Raw genomic sequence first — 18,024 nt, forward strand, 5'->3', positions numbered from 1 at the left:
TCCTAGTGTCCCTTCTTTCACTCTCTAGAGTGTCCTGATCGTGACAATAAGCTGTTTGCATTTAATGTTGTTGGGTGTGCATGTATTTTTTATGTTAGATAAAAGATCTAGCAGATTTTCTACCTAACATGATACATGATCAGTCTTGTCTTACAGATCTAGAGCCTTTTAATAATAACAGATTCATAATAATTAGTACCCTAAGATTGCTATGGAAATGCTTAAAAACAGCTTGTTCCATAGTAGGTCTCCTGTCTGGCTATCTTGTTTGTGCTATTAATTCATTTAGTTTTCATTGCTTTTTATTTTTTTTAAGTTTATTTATTTTTACTAATTGCTGCACCCAACATGGGGCTCGAACTCACAACCCCAAGATCAGGAATTTGCATGCTTTTCTGACTTAGCCAGCGGGCGCCCCAGTTTTCATTCCTTTTACTGAATTGCTCAATTCATTATTAAGCAAGTGTAGGATGATGAGGAATGGCTTCTCAGTGTGTGTCGTGAGGTTATCAGGATTTTAGTTGATTTCAAGCTAAATATGAGTCATCAGGGTTATGTGGCTCTAAACAAAAGACTCCATTAATAGATGTTTGTTGTTTAGAATGAAGTGGGATGATAATCCCACTCTTTTCTTTGCCAGTTAGCATATGGTGCAAACATTATGTTCAGTTCTTAGTGCTGTACTTAGAGACATGGACAAATAAGTTCCTTTAGTAGAGTGAAACTAGGATAATGAGAAAATTAAAAAGCTCAGTGTCGTATGAGGAATATTTGAAGGTACTATGGCTGTTGAGAGAAGATTTAAGACACACCAGGTGAAACCATCTTCAAATATTTCTAAGGCTAGGGAAATACATAATTGATTCTTAGAGGCAGATTAACCAGTTTGGATTATCTGTGGTAAAAAAAAAAAAAAAAGTATATTTGGGTAAAACATGAAAACAGCTAAGGTTTTTAAAAGCCAGTGTGGCATACTGGTTATGAGTATGGACTCAGGAGTCATTCAGCTCTGGACTTGTCCAGACCTTGTCACTTACTAGCTATGTGATTTTAGATAAGTTGCTTCCCCTCTCTGTTGCCTCATCTATTAAAAGGAGGTGATATTTATACCTTGTGGGTTCAATGCATGTAAAATGGTCAATAGTGTTCACCTCCTGTCATGCTACATAGTACACAGTATAGACCATTGGCCCTGCATTGTGTCTGATGTGGTTTGGGGATGGGCCTCCCTTCCCTGGCGCATCTCCCAAAGAAAAGCAGCAGCAGCTTGCTGTGCAGTGGGCCCAAAGCTAGGAAGATCTAAGTGGTGTGGTTGTTCATTCCGGCAGAGAGGGCTGTGGAGTAGAGGAATTGGGACAGGCAGAGGAAGGGGAGAAAACATGCAGCTGGGAGTGCAGTTCTCCCCAAATTTGGTTCCGTTTACACCTGAAAAAAAGGAGAGTCTAGCCTTTTTTAACAGCTGGTAACATTTGGGCCATTTTTCTTAGGCAGTTTATGTGATATTTCTAAACCATCGTACTTGAATTATTTTTATCCCTTTGGACATCTGATGTGTACTGCATTTTAGTTAGCTTATAGTTTTGCTTTAGGTTGTTTCAGTTTTTGTCCCCCCCCCCCCCCACTCCCCTAGATTGTTTAAGTTTTAAAACCAGCCTTCTGGGGCATGTGGGTGGCTCAGTCAGTTAAGCATCTGCCTTTGGCTCAGGTCATGATCTCAGGGGTCCTGGATTCAAGCCCCAAGTCGGCCTCCCTGCTCAGCGGGGAGTCTGCTTCTCCTTCTTCCTCTGTCCCTCCTCCCGGCTGTGCCCTCCCCAAATAAATAAAATCTTAAAAAAAAAAAAAAAAACAAAAAACAAAACCCCAAAGCAAAAAAGCAACTTTCTTTCTACATCACCATCCTGCCTCAGAAAACTTTGGTTTTTGAAATGCTTTATATATGCTGTATTTTACTGACAGTCATGCAGTCTGTACTAGTAAGGCTTTTCTCAGAGACTTAATATCTAGCTTTATTTCTAAACACACGTAACATTCAAGATCATAGAAAATATGCAAAGAATGAGATATGATTTTTCTGTTATAAAATTGACTAAATTTGGAACAGTCTTATACTGATGAATTTAAGTTGGCACAAACTTTCTGAAGACCAGCCTGGCCAACATATGTATGCGTACATACATACATATACATAACGCAGTCACGTGTACTCACATACACATTACTGCTTGGAACAAAGTAGAAGAATAATCTCACTGTTTTCTCTGCCTGTTAGCTCACAATGCACTTTGCACACAAGTTCTTGGTTCTGCCCTTATAGAAAGACACAGACAAACTCATCCAGCAGAGTGGGACTGGGATAATGAGAAGGCTAGAAATATTAATAATAACAATTCATGCTCTTGACCCAGCATTTTCATGGAACTTATCTCGTGGAAGTAATAAGTTAGTGGTGCAAAGATTGAGGATATTCATTTCAGAGTTGTTATAGAGAAAAATTAGTGATATTATCAGATCCTTAGTAAGGGATTAATGAAGTAACCTGGGCACATTTTGAAATTATTTAATACTTTTAAAACAGTCTCAAGCTTCAGAAGAGTTAGAAGAGTAGTATAAAGGGCTTTTTTTTTCTTTCTGACTACAGAAAAGGGTATTCTCTTACATAATCACAGCACGTCCCTCCAAATCAGTGGATTAACATCAGATAGTACTGCTTAATCCTTAGACTTTATTCAGGGTTTGCCAGTTGTCTCCATACTGTTTTACAACAGAAGAATCCAGCGTACAATCTTGAATTGTATTCTGTTGTCAGGTCTCTTAGTTTCCTATAATCTAGAACATTTGGAAATCTTTCCTTGGAGTATCAACACTCCATTGTTTTATGAAATTTGAGTTTCTCTGATGTTTCTTCATGATTAGATTGGAGTTATGCATCTTTGGCAAGAATATCAACGGAGGTGAAGCTGGGTTTTTACTGTATTCTAGCAAGGTTTGCATGTTTTCATTTTGTCCCATTACTTGTAGTGGTAACTTTGAGCACTTGATTAAGGAGAGTCTTCTGTGCTTTTTCACTGTAAATTCACTCTTTTCCCCTTGTAATTAATACGTATTAATGTCAGGTGGTACTTTGAGACTGTGTAAATATGCTATTCTTCATGAAATTTTCCACTTTTTTACTTTATCTTTGTTCATATGAATTCATGGATTCCAGTTTTAGTTAATGGATCGCAATTTGTTACTATCGTCATTTATTCTGATGTTCAAATTGTCCAAAATGTAGCCATTGGAAGCTCCTCCTAAGCTGGTTCCCATGCCCCTTTTTTTCTTTATTGTGGTAAAAACATATCAAATTTACTATCTTAACCCTTTTTTCAGTGTAAGTAGTATAAGTTCTGTGGCCTTCTGACATGTCTTCATCATTCTTTGAGCACTTACTTTTTGTCATAGAAAAATGGTTTAGACTCATCTTGTATATCTTTGTCTGAGGCTGAAGTCACGCATTTTTCCATGGATCCTAGTTCTTTCTAAAGGAGAATGATATTTAGACACTAAGATCTGGATACCACAAGTGCTCATCCTTGCTCCCAGACCCTTTCAGGGGTCAGAGTAAGTATGTGTACACATACACCTTTACATATATGCTAATTTGTATATTTATATATTTTGGAAATAATAAATTTACACCAATATCCAATTCTAGTCCAACACCACTGAATATTTCCAGTTTCCTCCCTTTTCATGTTTGTACATCTTTTCTGAAAGTGAAGAACCTAGTTCCTGTTATATTTAATATATATTCACTTATTTGTTCAGGCCTCTGTTCTTGTTTGTTTCGAACCCCCTCTCCCCCACCAGTGTGTGAACGCCTTCCTCACCTGGCTTGGGCTGTAGCATCCCCCATTAGGCTGCTGCCTTCGCAGTCCTCCACAGGGAATCTTCCTCAGCACGTTCAGACTGTCATCCCCTCCTGTCCTCATAGCATGCCTACTTACCCCTCTAGGACTCCCAACAGTGGGCTTCAGGTTTCCTTCCCATGTGGATGTCCTGACCCTGCTATGTTCTAACCCACTTCTTGTTGAGCCATTCCTTTGTGGGGATGCCCTCCTTACCCTCCTGGGCTCAGACACCTTGCCCCAGGCTACCCCTTCTGCCCCAAGCACTTCTTTCCATCCCATTTGGGCTATGCTTACTCTACTCAACCCAGCATGCAGATATACCTACCTTGCTTGGCTTCACCTCATGGTTTTTGAGTTGAATTATTCAAGAAGGGGATGTATGGGGGCGCCTGGGTAGCGCAGTCGTTAAGCGTCTGCCTTTGGCTCAGGGCGTGATCCCGGTGTTCTGGGATCGAGCCCCGCATCAGGCTCCTCCGCTGGGAGCCTGCTTCTTCCTCTCCCACTCCCCCTGCTTGTGTTCCCTGTCTCGCTAGCTGTCTCTCTCTCTGTCAAATAAATAAATAAATAAAATCTTTAAAAAAAATAAAAAAAAGAAGGGTATGTATGACTAGGACTTAAAAACAAACCAAAAACAAAAAATCCAGGGATGCCTGGCTGGCTCAGTTGGAAGAACATGTGACTCTTGATCTCAGGGGTCATGAGTTCGAGCCTCACATTGGGTGCAGAGATTACTTAAATAAATAAAACTTAAAAAAAAAGATGAAGGCACTTGAAGTAATAAGCACTGGGTGTTGTATGCAACTGATGAATCGATGAGTTCTACCTCTGAAACTAATAATACAGTATATGTTAATTAAATTGAATTTAAATTAAAAAATTTAAAAATCCTGGAGTACAGTTAAAAGACTTGGTATTATTTGGTTGATTTTCTTAACTTGGAAAAAGAAATGTTTTATTGGTGATCAGTGATGAGTGAAAAGTCTCCTCCTGTTGGTGTCAAATCTAAGAAGTATTTAAAAATAACAAAAAGGAAAGACAAATGATTAATTTTTTAAAAAGGCAAGAGGAAGGGGGCTGGAGTCTAAAGAAATGGCTGTGGGGTGTTGAGAAATGGACTCAGTAACGAAGGAGGAACTAACTGCACAGCGTTATGAGGCATTCAGTGAAAGGACGGGCTACACGATTGCTTCATTTCTGAAGATATTACTGTGTTTTACAATAGTTGATGTTTATAATTTTAACCACAGGTCATCATGAAGAGGATATATTTTTTTGGTAATATTGAATAACCAAAGGTCATGTATATGTCATACATTTTAAAACCAAGACAAAAGAATATGTAATCCATTTAAAATAAGTCTTAAGTCTTCAAGGACTAGTTTTTATTCTGGAAAATGAACTCATTCAGAGTTCATCAATCTCTTATCATCCCAGCTAAGATGATGTTATAAATAAATATATGAAAATAAAGTTGTCATCCCCTCCTGTGTTCTCTAATTGCATCTGGGTGATTTTCAAGTCCCCCAGACTGGAAATGTCAGCATGATCTTTAAACCATCCTTTCCCCCTTACTGCCTACTTCCAGTCATTTCCTCTTCTATCAGTTCTGACAGCTCAGATACCCTGCCACACACTCCTTCTCCTTCCATTCTGCCATTACCTGGTTCAGGCCTTCATTATTTTTTATGTGGGTTTTTGCATTAGCCTCATTCCAATTCGGTAAGCATTCTGCAAGTGCCTTCTCTGTATCTTTGCCTTTGTTTTGACTGCAGCACCTATGTTTGAAAGGGAGCTAAACTAAATGCCTCTAGAAGCCAGATCCAGGAATGATAGGGAAGGGACTGCGATGAATTCATTGCCTGTCTGTGCGTGTCAAAGGGATTGTCATCATGCTGAATTGTAGGGGTAGTGGAGGGCATTGCTGCCAAATCTTCCAGTCTTTTGAGAGAAGCTGGAAATGCATATTTTTATATGAAATCTTAGAATTTCTTCTTGTCTGTTCTAGGTACTTCCCAAACAAAGAGCGTCAACATTGTATTTTAATATGTGAAAGACTGAGCAGTCTTGCAGGAAACAAACCTGTTTAAGATTCTGGACTCCTTAGTCTGGCCTACGAGGCTCTTTATCACTTGACTCCTGCCTGCCATTCACTGATGTTAGAAAGAATGTGCTAGATCTTCTCATTTCTGTGTTTAATTGGATTCTTTTAACCTGTAATGCCTCCATGTTGTTGACCTCATCCCTCATTCAGTTCATCTTTTGTTAGTTTTCTCATCTGCATTTTCATGACAGTATGTTGTACTTCTGTCAAAAAGTTATTATCCAGTTTATGTTGTTTATGGATTGGATCTTTTTTCGTTAAACTAAGACCGTCTTGAGGATAAAGACCCATGTTCATACTATACTGTGCACCTGGCACAATGCCTAATGGTTGTAGAGTAAATACTTAATGACAGAATGAGTGGTTGAGCCACTGAATGAAGGCAGGTTGGAACTCAACCTGGTGTTATGGAGAAACATTAGTTTTCTAACTGGCCTTCATATGCATTTTATATATATTTTCTGGTGCAAGTTTTAGAAACTTGCATGATTTGTACTTTATTCTTTTGTTCAAATGATACTTGTGGCTCTCCATTACTTGAGAAATAAAGTCCATGCTCTGTACTATGGTTTTTAAGATATTCCATAGTCTAGCTTCAGTTCTCCTTTCTGGTTTATCTCCCACTCTTCCTTAGTTTGTATTCTCCCAGCTAAATGTGACTACATTTTCATGATCAGACTCTTTGTGGCTTTGCTCAGCTGATACTTCTGATATTATATTCCTGTCTCAGCCTGTTGAGATCCCAGTACCCTTCAAGACTTACTTCAGGTTTTCTCTCAACTCTTAAAATGGAAGAAGTGGTGTCCTATCTGATCCTGGCGTGTTGGGGCTCTCTTTATTAAAAATTAGTAAAAATGTATCTCATATAGTTATGGATATAATTTTTATATCTTCTGGCTGAGGATAGAGATCTTACACTCAGTACTTTGCTTATAATAGATATGTAATACATTTTTTTAAATTAGACTGTTACATAGGGTGTAGAAATATAAGAATTGTAATGAGATTACTTGGTTAAAATATTAGGCAGATTGTAATAGTGATACAAACTTAGAATATCTACACACGGGATTAATGTGACTTTTGTTTTTACTATATGATTTATAAGTAGGTTAGTTGAGGAGAGCCAAGGGTAAATATTAGTTGATCTATATAAATGTCTTATTTTATATAAATATGTAGTGTTACTTCTTTTAGTTCTTAGTGTACATTTGAAGAAAACATGAAATCTAAATAAAAATTTTTTCCTTTCTTTTGTTAGGAATCAAGGAAGGACTGAGGTAAGATTATTTCTATGAAAATTTTATTTAAAACGTGAGATTTTTTACTGTGTATCAGTAATAGTAAAGAGAAGGTGGTGTTTGCATTCTGAAAAACTCCACATCAAACTAGTGGCTGATGGTGAGGAACACATAACAACATAAATGCCACTTTTGTGTGAATGAATGGACTCTTTTCTAGTTGTTCATTCTTAGCATTTTTCTGCTTTGACCTAAACTGTCCCTCTCTCGGTACTGTGAAGCTTACTGTTGCTTCAGTAATACTTTAAAATTATTTCAGCGTGGCAAAGGCATTTTGTCTGGATTTTTCAGGGCTTTCGGGTTTTGACCCATTAAGCCCAGGACATAATTGTGGTACCTATCACATAGTAGAGAAATATTTAACAAATGCTTCATAATCTTTCCTGTATGGTTGGGAGATTAGTATTTTATGTTTACAAATCTTTTGATGTAAAATGTGCTGTTCCTTTGGGGAGATTTGGTATATAGTAAAAATCATTTTGAAAGAACATCCAGTATGTGTTTTTATTCTAACCCTCAATATTGCGTTATCTTTGTAAATATTTAGTTGTATTTGTTGAAATATTCAAAAATGAAACAGCACCATGTACTCCTACAGTAGTTATTAAAACCTAAAAAAAAAAGAAATATATCCTCTGCTTATGGGAGTGTTTAAGCTTTCTTAGTAAATAGCTCACTTTTTCCCCCTTTAAGTACAGTTGCTTTCTTAATACTCTTAAAATAGTCACTCATTCAGCAAATACTGTTTTCCTTCTACGTGCCAGGCATTTTGCTATATATTTATTAATATTTGTTATATATTTAAATATATGTATTCATTAGGATATAAATGTAACAAGACATGATCACTTGAATTCACAGACCTTGGGGGGGGGAATTATTTGTTTTGGAAATAGAATTTCTTCGGCCATAAACCAGAGAAAACATTTGAAAGCTGTCCCCTATCTTTATAATGGTAGATTAGTCCCATTATTCTGACAAATGGGACTATATTCTCTCTCTCTCTCTTTTTAAGATTTATTTATTTTATTTGGGGTGGGGAGGGGCACGGAGAGTCTTAAGCAGACTCTGTGCTGAGCGCGGAACCTGATGTGGGGCTTGATCTCACAACACTGAGATCACGACCTGAGCCAAAACCACGAGTTGGATGCTTAACTGACTCCACCACCCAGGCATCCCTAGATTCTTTTTTTATGACGAAGTATTAAGGATTTTTTTGATAAAGTTTTAGAGAAATGTTTAATAAAATGTCTAGAAACAAAGATTCACATTTTTAAAAAAGAATTTCTGTGAAAGATACTTTGAATACATAAGTCTGGTGCAGTAAGCTCTTGTTAATGTGTCTATTAGGTGTCATTTACTTTGAATGAGGATCTTGCAAATATTCATGATATTGGTGGAAAACCAGCTTCAGTCAGCACTCCGAGAGAACATCCATTTGTCTTACAAAGTGTTGGAGGACAGACATTAACAGTCTTTACTGAGAGCTCATCAGGTAAGTGGGAATAGAATTATTTAGTATGATTCCTATACATGTTGTATAGATTTTCTCCCAACATATATTTTGAGGTCATTACCGAGGCTGCTCTACCTGTTGTTCTGTCTACCTCTATTCATATCATGCTTCTTATTTCTCTAAGTACTTTCCTGTGATTAATGAAATTTTGGCTGTTACTCGAAGGGTTTAGTTTCCATTTGGGTCATGAAGAAATAGAACAAAGCAGATGGAAGAGTGTGGTGCATCAAGCTGTCTTCTAGGATGTTGAAGAAACAGTATTCTGAGTTTTGCCAAGATAAGGTCATACTTGCCTGTTTTGGTAAATTGATATTCAGCAACTATAAGTTGTGCTTAAAAAAATACTGCTTAATATTAGGGAATATTTCTGTCTGAATTTTTGCTTTTGTGGGTTTTGATACTAAGAGGGCCTTTTTAGTGCAGAGAGATGAACTGTTTGTCATTGGTTTTAACTTCCAAGAAGCTCTGTGTTAAGTATAGTTTGTAAATTTTGTGTGTTTGCTCTCAGATATTTTACCAGTTCAATAAATCAGGAGCAGGTGTTTCAGTTTGTGAATTAAATACAGAGGGTGCTTTTTTGCAGCATACATCTATGTTTATTTTCATTGTTATTTGATTTTTAACCTTACTTGAATTTAGAATATTACTATTAACGCAGCAGGGCAACTCATTTTAATGGAGCTAATTTCTCATGTCTAATTTAAAAAGTTTATTGGTTGTCTGAAGAAAATGATTTGTGATTTTGTTGTATCTTCATTAAACGTTACAAAGAAAGCTGTAAGAAATTATAGTATGTTAAGAATGTTACTGTTTTGAAAAAAAGAATATGTTCAGATAAATCTTTTGTGGTGTCTTGGATTACCAGTATAAACTGATCTAAAAAAGAAATCAGTCTTTTTTTTTCTCCCTCCTTGGACATAGAATGTAGCAAAATGGCAAATTCTAGGGGCGCCTGGGTGGCTCAGTTGATTGAACATCAGACTCCTGATTTTGGCTCAGGTCATGGTCTCAGAGTTATGAGATGGAGCCCCATGTTGGTGGGGGTGGGGCTTCTCTCCTGCCCCTCCCCCTGCTCTCTCTCTTTCTCTTTCTTTCTCTCTATAAAATAAATAAATCTTTAAAAAAACCCAAAATGGTAAATTATAACTTTTCTATCATGTGGTTTAAGGTAAAAATTTTGTTTTATTGCATTATTCTGATGATACAATAATTTGTAGTGTAGTATTATGGGAGGTAGAAAATGTTAAACACATGCATTTTCTCTTGGTGAGGATTTAACTATTCAACAAATATTTATTGTATGCCACGTTATGCAGGGCATAACATAGGTGTATCCAAGGATTCTGAAATTTGTCTTGTGATTGGTAAGATTTAGTAAGACCTATTGAACCTGTGAGGTTTTTTCTACTTTTGTGGTTGTCCATGGAGTAGAAGAGGCATATGGCACCAAGACGGTAAATCGGAGGCAGAGCCTTGAATAAAGTTTGAGCTACCTTTGCAGAGAAAAGTACCTCATTTCAGCTTTTTTACATTTTACCAAGTTGATAATTTTTCCAATGCGTGATTTATTACTTACACAAAAGACAGTGATTTAGAAAGGTAAGGTTTGTTATCCTCAAAATTAATCTTCCATTTTTAATCTTGTAAATCCTTTAGTTAGTATTGTGCTCTTGAACATTTTGTGTTCACATTTCTGGTTACAGTGTACTCCAAAGTGAATATGGTATTATAAGGATTGTCTTGGCAGGGATATGGAAGAGGATCAAGATTGTCATTCTTCTTCTCGAGTTTGGACAATATGTTCCTGCTTTGTAGAACTCTGGTAATACAAATGCAGATCTAAGTTGCTGTTAGGTGCCGCACACTGTAAGGAATTTTTTGCTTCTTAATCTCCATCATTTCCTTTTCATGTCACTGTTCCTTGGCTCTTCTTGCACGTTTCTGTGCTTAATTTCCTTATTTGTGAAATGGAATAATAATTATTTACATTTATGTTTAATAGGAATTTTTAAAAAACACTTAGAACAGCACTCTACATAATAAATGCTCAATAACTATTAGCCATTACTGTTACTAATTTTAGATCTTATTTTTTAAGATGTATATATGTATGTATATATATTTTTAAGTAAGCTCCAGGCCCAGTGTGGGGCTTGAACTCATGACCCCAAGATCAAGTGTCACATGCTGTACTGACTAAGCCAGCCAGGTGCCCCTGTATTAGATCTTCTTTTTAAACGCTTTAGGTTTCAAGTTTATTTTAAGGCATGTCCATGCATTTTAGCTCATCTGTGTGTATATCATGTGATGAACTTCAGCCAACAGATTTTTATGTTCATTGTTTTTTGATTGCCTCGATGATCGAGAAAAAAAAGCTCTGTAAAGTTGTCAGTAAAAGTTTATTTCCTTTTCTGGGGAGCATTATGTCATTTGCCATTTCTAATCTTTAAGGTCTCCATTCCACAGCAGTCGTGAATAGACAGCAGAGGCTCGGTGACTGCGTGACTTATTTTAAGTGCTAGGTATAGAGTTGCCTGGGTGGCTCAGTCGGTTGAGCACCCCACTTTTGATCTCACGGTTGTGAGTTTGAGCCTCCCATTGGGCTCTGCACTGGGCGTGGAGCCTACTTAAAAAAATTAAAAAGATATATATGTATGCATATTTTTCTGTGGGACACGACTGTAGCTTTCATTGGAGACTCAGAGGGGTCTGTGACCCAAAAAAGCTTCAGAGTCCACACTCTAGTGTTACCTGGGTTGATCGTGAACCGGCTGAAGTATGAATAACCGAGCCATTTTACAGTGAGTACAGCCCTTTATTTTACAATGAAATATACATAAAGCAGGCATTATCTTAAATATTTTTATGTTTTCCCTCGAGCATAGAGCTGTACCACTTATAAAAAATTGCTTTTCTAGGCTCTTCATTTTTTCTAATAGTCCATAGGTCTATAAAATGTAGAATTTGCTAAGAGTTAAAACCTCACTTGTTCAGTGTGTTAAGAGTTTAATTTTAATAACTTTATTCCTTCTATTAATATACATTTGGCTGGTTTTTGAGAGGTCCCCTTGAACTAATTTTTCTAATGATTCAGTTCCACATATTAGAGTATCTTTGTGGGGATGGAATTAGAGGGGACTGATGATATCTTTTGCATTGTCTCCTTAATTAAAACAATCTGCATTTCATGAATGTTTGGTGAACACAGTTTGTTTCTAGTTGAGTATTCCTATCTGAAAGAACATGTTTTATTTTTAAGGACTATTTTGGGTTAGCCCTTTTTTTACTCCACATTTCTCTATGAAATTCTAAATCTATTTCCCTATTAAATATTTTTATTAGCTAGTATCCTTATCTCTACCCTTATCTAGGGAGAAATTCCTCATGTGTTTGGTCTTTATTTTTTTCCCCTTGGGTCTTTGGTTTAGTATTTTTATCTATTATTGATAACTAAATAACTTCGATTGCTTTTATAATTTACACCCCTACCTTTGTTCAAGTTTAGGTTTTCTTTATAATTGCAAATTCTAGACTAAAAATTGTTGTTCATTCATTTGTTTAACAGATATTTTTAATGTTAGGCCTGTGTTAGAATAAGACTAGACTTGGCTCGCCTGGGTGGCTCAGTTGGTTGAGCATCTGCCTTTGGCTTGGGTCGTGGTCCCAGGTCCTGGGATGGAGCCTGTTGGGCTTCCTGCTCAGTGGGGAGTCTGCTTCTCCCTCTGCTCATCCCCCTGCTTGTGCTGTCTCTCATTCTCTCTCTCAAATAAATAAAAATCTTTAATAAAAAAAGAAGACTAGACTTCTGTTCAGCTGGGCAACTGATATGTGGAAAAAATACTACAGAAAGTGTTCTAATTGAGCTATGTATAAAGAAGAAAAAAGAGTACTTTAATTGAAAGAACTGGGAAAGATTTCAAAAGTGGATATAATATTTGAGCTGGACCTTGAAGTAAGCGTGCCTTGAATAGGAGGAAAGAAAGTAAAGATAAAAAACATTTTTCTTGCCTTCAGATATCCTATTCTTCACTTTGCTTTCTCCTACCTGTCATACTTTGTCATAATCTGTCTAAAATCCATCAAATAGTCCTGGTTCCATCAAAGTGAAATAGCTCAGTTGTGGACTTGATAGTCTAGCTTAGAGATGAAAAAGTTTGAACTGGTGCGGTGGGAGTGGAAAACAGAATCCTGTTCTAGAAATAGTAGAGGTAATTTTGACAGCTTTTGGTGGTGAATTAACTGGGAGAATTGGATGAGTGGGAAGTCCAGAATGGTTTCCAGGCTTTTTTGGTTTGAGCATCTGGATAAGTGGTGAGACCATTACTGAGTTAGAAAATATTGGAGGAGATGGGAAAGATTAGAGCTGATGGAACCACGGTGGCATTTTTGCTCTAAGTTTTCACTATCTTTGATCCTTCTGCAGCAGTTCGTTAATTTAGCAAACTGATATTTGTACCTACTGTTTGCAGGACCTCTTTTATTTAGACTTGGGATACTTCAGTGAGCAAAATCCCAGCCTTCATCGTGCTTACATTTTAGTAAGAGGAAACAGCAACAAATAATTAATGAGTAAATCATATTGCAGTCTAGAAGGTGGTGAGTTATCTGGGGAAAAAGGAGAAAGTGGGATCAGGAGTGCTGGGTTGAAGGTGGGGCTTTCAAGTTTAATATTTTATTTTATTTTTAAATAGGCTCCGTACTCAACCAACGTGGGGCTTCAACTCTCAACCGTGAGATCTAGAGTCGCATGCTCTACCAACTGAGCCAGCCAGGCACCCCGGGGCTTGCAAGTTTAAACAGTGTGGTCAGTGTGCACCCATTGAGAAGATGGGGTTTGAACAGCCTTGAACTCCTTCAGATGACTTAGCCATTTGGAGTTATTTAGCCAGCTAGGAGTTTTCAAGGCAGAGGGAACACATTTGCCCTAAGGTGGGAGCAAGCCTAGCACATTCCAGGAGTAGCAGGGAGGTCCGTGTGGGGTGGAATTCGTGGGCCAAGGTGAAGAGGAACAGGCTATTAGTAATAGTAGGCTGGAGAGGAAGGGAGTTGGCCATGGCAGATCACGAAGGGATTTAGAAACCAGTAAAGATTTTGGATTTTATTCTGAGGGAAAGGGGGAGCCACTGAAGGGTTTTGAGCAGAATAGAGATTTGATCTGATTTACATTTTAAAGACTGCCTCTGGCTGGCAGGTTAAGAGATCAAGAGGGCAAGGGTGGAAGCTAGAGGCTAGGGTGACAATCGGGAAATATGACAAGCACTTGGACCAGAGTGGTAGCTGTGACAAAGGTCTAGGCTCTCATCTGATGTCCATTCCCATCTTTAGTTGTCTTAACAGGTAATCCACTTGGATTTTTTATATAAAAATCATACTGATTTCCCCATTCTTTTATTCTCCATATGTTCATATTTCTGTCAGTGAGACATCATCACTCTTTTGTTCTCCTGGCCATGATAATTCTTAGTCTCCTCTTACTCTCATGTTCAGTCTGGTGCCCCATTTGATTCTGTTGTAAAAATCACATGTAAATGTTTAGGCAGTCCTCTGAAGCAGTCCTGTGAAAACTTCACCCATCGTCTCTGCCCCTTCTAGTCCAGTCAGCTGGAATCTCTTCTCTTTGACGGTAGCTTCCTGGCACCTGCCCCTGCTTTTCCCCTTGTTTTTCCCTTGTCAGGGATTTGTTTGCCTTTTTTAGTTAAAGCCACCCTTCCTAAACTGCTCTAGTCTTTCTTGATTCTTCCTTCATCTGGACTCTTGGCAGTAAGGTTTGTATTAGTCATTTTGCCCCTGAGTTAAATCTTGCAGGCAGGATGCATCGTCTCATGCTTATCTCCATCGTGTCTGGGCTGGGATTGGCCAATAGTGGATGTGCTTGTTAAAGCAAAGATGTTAAAATAGTTTATTTTCTCCTAAGATTTACTACTGCTGTAAAGGTACATTTAGAATTTTTAAGTGAGCTGGCTTATTAGTGACTTCCTTCAAAGTTTCTTAAGACATTTGAGGTCAAAATTGAATATTAAATTCCTTTGTTTCTTTATTTCTTATTATATTTTTATTTTGGCACAGTTGATTCCTTTGCTTTCTTTTTGCTCATCAGAGTAGTTCAGCAATGTGTCCTGTAACACTTGGTTAACCAGTGTACACATTATAATAAGATCTATTCCCTGGATAATATAGCAGCTGAGATAATTGGATGTATGTGAGAATTTATTTGGTGGTGGCCTGCCTTATTTACTTTCAGACCTGAATTTGGTAACATATACCAACACATATTTGTCTTAGAATGTGTTAGTTTGAATCTGAAGAAAACAGTTATATCTGTGGGAATGCTCTTTGAAGATGCTAAATTACCAGTCATGTTGGAAATACTGTAGAATTTATAATCTGCCTTGTGTGGATTATCCTGCAAGAATGTAAATGAAGGATAAATATAGGTAGTATTTTTATTTCAAGTTGAATTTTTGACTGTTAGTGGGAAACATTAATTTGGTACATTTCCCCCGTTTGTTGAGAATAGGATACTCGTATAATTTGTGGAGGTTTGAATTAAGTTTTATGTATATGTATATGTGGTTGTTAGCGTTCAAACTACAGCTGTTTCTTCTTTTGTTGATTTTTTTTTTCTTATCACTGCCTTTAAACATGAGTTACGTTCTATTGCTTAAATCAGCACCATATGCTTATTACTAGTTACCATGCAATGGGACTCAGATTTTATTTAGTCTTATGTATCATAAGACTTGATCAATATCAAAATTCTTGAATTTTTTGGTTTCAGGGTACTGATACATTATGTGTTAACATAAATAACATCTATATGAAAAAACCCTGTTTTCAAGAAAGAACTAGGGAAATGTGGCATTTTGCAAATCACATTAATGTCTGGCTTGAAAGACAAGCTGGATTCTCCTGTCCACTTCTGCATTCAGTCTATAGTGGTATGTTAATTCTGGTTGAAGTATCTGAAGAAAGTCTGACTTCTTACAAATATGAAGTTAGAAAAGGGAGGAGTAATTAATGAAATTTTCAGATAATTGTGCATATTCTTTTGATACTACACCAAAATTCTATAAGGGATAGTTTCTTAAAGGTTTGTTGCAGTATAGAATTTGAAACCAGGGGCGCCTGGGTGGCTCAGTCGTTAAGCGTCTGCCTTTGGCTCGGGGCGTGATCCCGGAGTCCTGGGATCGAGCCCCGCATCAGGCTCCTCTGCTGGGAGCCTGCTTCTTCCTCTCCCACTCCGCCTGCTTGTGTTCCCTCTCTCGCTGGCTGTCTCTCTCTCTGTCAAATAAATAAATAATATCTTAAAACAAAAAAAAAGAATTTGAAACCAGATCAGTAAACTTTTTATACTCTGTTGCACTGAAATCCATAGGTTTTGGGGCACCTGGGTGGCTCAGTCGGTTAAGCATCTGCCATCTGCTGTAGTCATGATCCCAGGGTCCTGAGATCGAGGCCCACATCAGGCTCCCTGACCAGTGGGGAGTCTGCTTCTTCCTCTCCCTCCTCTTCCCCCTGCTTGTGCTCTTTCTCTCTCTCTGTCAAATAAATACAATCTTAAAAAAAAAAAAAAGAAAGAAACCCGTAGATTTTATCTAGTACTTTGAATGGATCTTTTCCCTATGCATGATTTTGTAACATCATATGTCCATCATTTGGAGAATGTTGGTTCACTGAGTTATGTAATTCTTCCACATGTTGACATGTTTCCTTATGTAATATCAAAATTTTGCATTCATTAACATCACTGGTTGAATCAGAAAGTCTTTAGGTTTATATAGCTGTCAAGCTTATGATGGTGGGTATACGTTTTTCAAAGCTACTAATTTTCATTTTGAAAGTTGAATTTTATTAATGGCATCAAATACTCTTGGTTGTTTCTTTGGAAAGGTTGGGCTTATTCCATTCGTTTTTGAGAAAGTATCTTCCAGGTACCTGAGTCTGATAACCATAGTTTATGTGGCTGCCCCCAGGCTTTCCACTCTTCCAGTGAATTATGTGCAAAGATCCCTATGGAAGGAGTAAGGAAGCTAGATTTTTTGCTTACTCTTGAGTAATAGCCATGCCACTGAACATTTGGAATCATACCAGTTTCTGGCAATCTTCTACTTGTCAGGAAGAGCAAACTGAAGCAAAAATGTATGACTTTAGTGTTTTGTATATTTCCTGAACTGCCACCAAGTTTTGTGGCTGGGTCAGCTTTGAAATTTCTGCCAACTGCCTGAGCCAGGTCTACTCTCTGAAGTTAAACCTAATAGCAGAAAACGTTCCTTTATTCAGTGGCTGGAAAGTGAGTAAAAGGCATGTTTATATTCTTTTCATATTCAGGTATGCATGCATAAATGTATGGTTGGTATACACTGTAGACTTAATACTTTGGGGATGAAGATGAGGAGGAGAAATAGAAAAAATTGGAATTGAAGAATAACATTAAGGCTTGGAATCACAAAATAAATTCATTAAGGCTGATTTACCTTTTTTTATGAAGTATTTCAAACGTACAATAAACTGTAGAGAATAGTATAACTAGTGTGTAACAGCTGTATATCATAACTGTTGACAGTTGCCATATTTTTTTAAGGATATAAAATGTTTTAGGTACAGTTGACATTCCATTTTCTTTTTCCTGCTCCCATCCCACCTCCCTATCCAGAGGTAACCGTTGTCCTGGAGGTGAGTGCGTATTATGGTGACTTCATTGTGAGAGTCTACAGTTGCTTACAACAAAAATCTTAACAGTTTTACTGAAGAAAACAAAATTCCTTTTTTTTTGGATATACAATAATGTATCTTAGAAATTATCACTTCAAAAGAAAGGAGAAAATAAGGATAATTTTAAAAATTGAGATACAATTGACATGTAACATATTGAAGTAATACAATTATACTGCAGTATGACTGTCATTGTAGCATTAGCTAACCCTCTATCATGTCCCATAATTAACATTTCCTCTAGTGCTGAGAACATTTGAAATCTAATCTCTTAGCAAGTTTAATGTTTACAGTTGAGTTTTGTTGTCTGTGGTCCCTGTACTGTATTAGATCTCCAGGACTGATATTATCTATTAGAAGAAAACAAAATTCTTTAGAGATGGTTTAAGCAGTGTCATTCAAATTTGTAACAATTAGGAAAGTTCAGTGCTTATATTGAATAGAGATTTTTTTTTAGTGTAAAGTATATCTTGACAAGGCTTTTTGTTGTTTCTTTTGTTTACT

General features: G+C 37.1%; 1 protein-coding gene across 2 annotated transcripts in view; it reads left to right on the top strand.

The window, feature by feature from the left end:
- The window catches only part of GTF2F2 (general transcription factor IIF subunit 2), a 133,783-nt gene that overhangs the window by 14,606 nt on the left and 101,153 nt on the right, over positions 1 to 18,024 (top strand). For both annotated transcript variants that reach the window (XM_087865131.1, XM_045796778.2), the window contains exons 3-4: positions 7,253 to 7,271; positions 8,643 to 8,787. In XM_087865131.1, coding sequence (XP_087721257.1) covers positions 7,253 to 7,271; positions 8,643 to 8,787 — 164 coding nt within the window. The remainder of the gene's footprint in view (positions 1 to 7,252; positions 7,272 to 8,642; positions 8,788 to 18,024) is intronic.

The sequence above is a fragment of the Ursus americanus genome, chromosome 10, assembly GCF_024610735.1.
Source record: "Ursus americanus isolate L20-20 chromosome 10, mUrsAme1.1.p, whole genome shotgun sequence".
Classification (NCBI taxonomy): Eukaryota; Metazoa; Chordata; class Mammalia; order Carnivora; family Ursidae; genus Ursus; species Ursus americanus.